The 1,878-nt window shown below is 47.4% G+C and overlaps 1 protein-coding gene across 1 annotated transcript; it reads left to right on the top strand.

The window, feature by feature from the left end:
* Positions 1-1,655, top strand: LOC125402804 (immunity-related GTPase family M protein 3-like). Its single transcript, XM_048437774.3, has one exon. The coding sequence runs from the start codon at positions 16-18 to the stop codon at positions 1,324-1,326; it is 1,311 nt and encodes a 436-aa protein (XP_048293731.3). The 5' UTR covers positions 1-15; the 3' UTR covers positions 1,327-1,655.
* The last annotated feature ends 223 nt before the right edge of the window (positions 1,656-1,878 follow it).

Below are 1,878 nucleotides of genomic sequence, written 5' to 3'. Positions count from 1 at the left end.
TTCAAGTGAGTTGCTATGCTGTCTCTGCTGGCAGATATGACACCCATGACTGGGGTATGTGACTTCTGTGGATTCCTGTGTCATCCAGTGTCTTCTTGTCTTCTGCAGGCTATCACACTTTTCGTAAACATGGCAAAATCCCTCATCAGTCCATCGTCTAAATCCAACACCACTAAAGAGTCATTCTATACCAACCAGATCCTCAGATCTCAAGAAGTCAATAAGAAAATTGGCGAGGCTGTGAAGGAGGGGAACACCCTGAAACTGATCTGTGTGGCTAATAATATAATGCAGAGTATGTCTAGACACCCAATAAGAATTGCTGTAACTGGGGACTCCGGCAATGGCATGTCATCCTTCATCAATGCTCTTAGGGAGATTGGACATGAGGAGGAGGATTCAGCTCCCACTGGGGTGGTGAGGACCACCCAGAAACCGGCCCTCTACTCCTCCTTCAAGTTTCCCAATGTGGACCTGTGGGACCTGCCTGGCACAGGGGTCACATCCCAGAGCATGGAGAACTACCTGGAAGAGATGGACTTCGACAAATATGACCTGATCATCATCATCGCTTCTGAGCAGTTCAGTTCGAATCACGTGAAGCTGGCCAAAGCCATGCAGAGCATGAGAAGGAGGTTCTATGTCGTTTGGACAAAGCTGGACAGGGACCTCAACACAAGCGCCCTCCCAGAACCCCAGCTACGGGAGAACATCCAAAAAAACATCCAGGAAAACCTCCAGAAGGAGGGGGTGGAGGAGCCCCCGATATTCCTAGTATCCAACTTTAGTCCTTCTTTTGATGACTTCCAGAAACTTCGAGTCACACTGAGAAGAGACCTCTACGACATCAGGTACATAGATTCCTTAGAGACTCTTTCTGGAATCTGTGACAGGCACATCAGCGAGAAGGCGTTCTCTCTGAAGGATAGCATGCACACAAGACCCCAGGAGATAGCTGTGAGCCGCATGTGTGATACTGCTGACCTCCAGGAGAGTTTTGAAAACTACCAGAAGCTCTTTGGTGTGGATGATGGGTCCCTTCAGCAGGTGGCTCAGAGGACAGGGACACTGCAGATGGGTTGCATGGCCATGAAGTTCCACCAGTTGCACACGAAGGACTGGAGGCTGAGACTCATGATGAGTTTTCCTGTGTACATGTTCCTCAAGTGTCTTGAAGTCTCATGGTGGTATGGCTTGTGGAACTTTTTCACCCGTGGCTTAAGACTCTGGAGACAGGGCCTCATCATTGAAATAGCTGCACAGAATGCCAAGACTGTCTGGAGGCATGTCCTAAAGGATAATACCCACCTTACTGAAGTCCTTTGAGGAGGGTCTAACTAAACCTCAAGTGAAATTCAGGCAGCCTCCGGGTGTTCTTTTTGCTTAAGGCCCTAGCTATCTTCTAGAAATGAAGAACAATAGCAGCATATTGTAATAAGTCTTAATATTCTTAATATCGTTAGAGGAAGTAAGAAAATTGCTCATCTTCCCACACACAACTCTAATACCCTATACCTTGGAAGAGCAAGTGTCCACCAAGATCGTCAGCCACAGTTTCCTGGCTCAGTACTTAGCATTGATGCTTCCAGTTTCATTTTCCTGCATGTACCCATCAAATGGTGTGCCTCCTAAGCCATTAAAGTTGTCTTCATCAATACTGTTTCATTCTTATCTATATCTTTCCCTAGATACCCTGGTGGTGACTCAACTGGCCCAAGATGCTCTTATAGACTTGGAGGGTGGAGAGGGAGGTGGAAACAGTCCCTGAAAATCTGCTGTGTGTTGGGGCTGTGTGTGCACGTGTAAGTGCAAGTGTGCAGTTGCATGCACACCACAACACGTGGAGTCCATGTTCACTTTCTACCTTATAGGTTCTGG

The sequence above is a fragment of the Myodes glareolus genome, chromosome 9 (assembly GCF_982192425.1).
Source record: "Myodes glareolus chromosome 9, mMyoGla1.1, whole genome shotgun sequence".
Taxonomy (NCBI): Eukaryota; Metazoa; Chordata; class Mammalia; order Rodentia; family Cricetidae; genus Myodes; species Myodes glareolus.
Note: the sequence above shows the minus strand (reverse complement) of the source record. Positions and strands in the feature narration are given on the sequence as shown.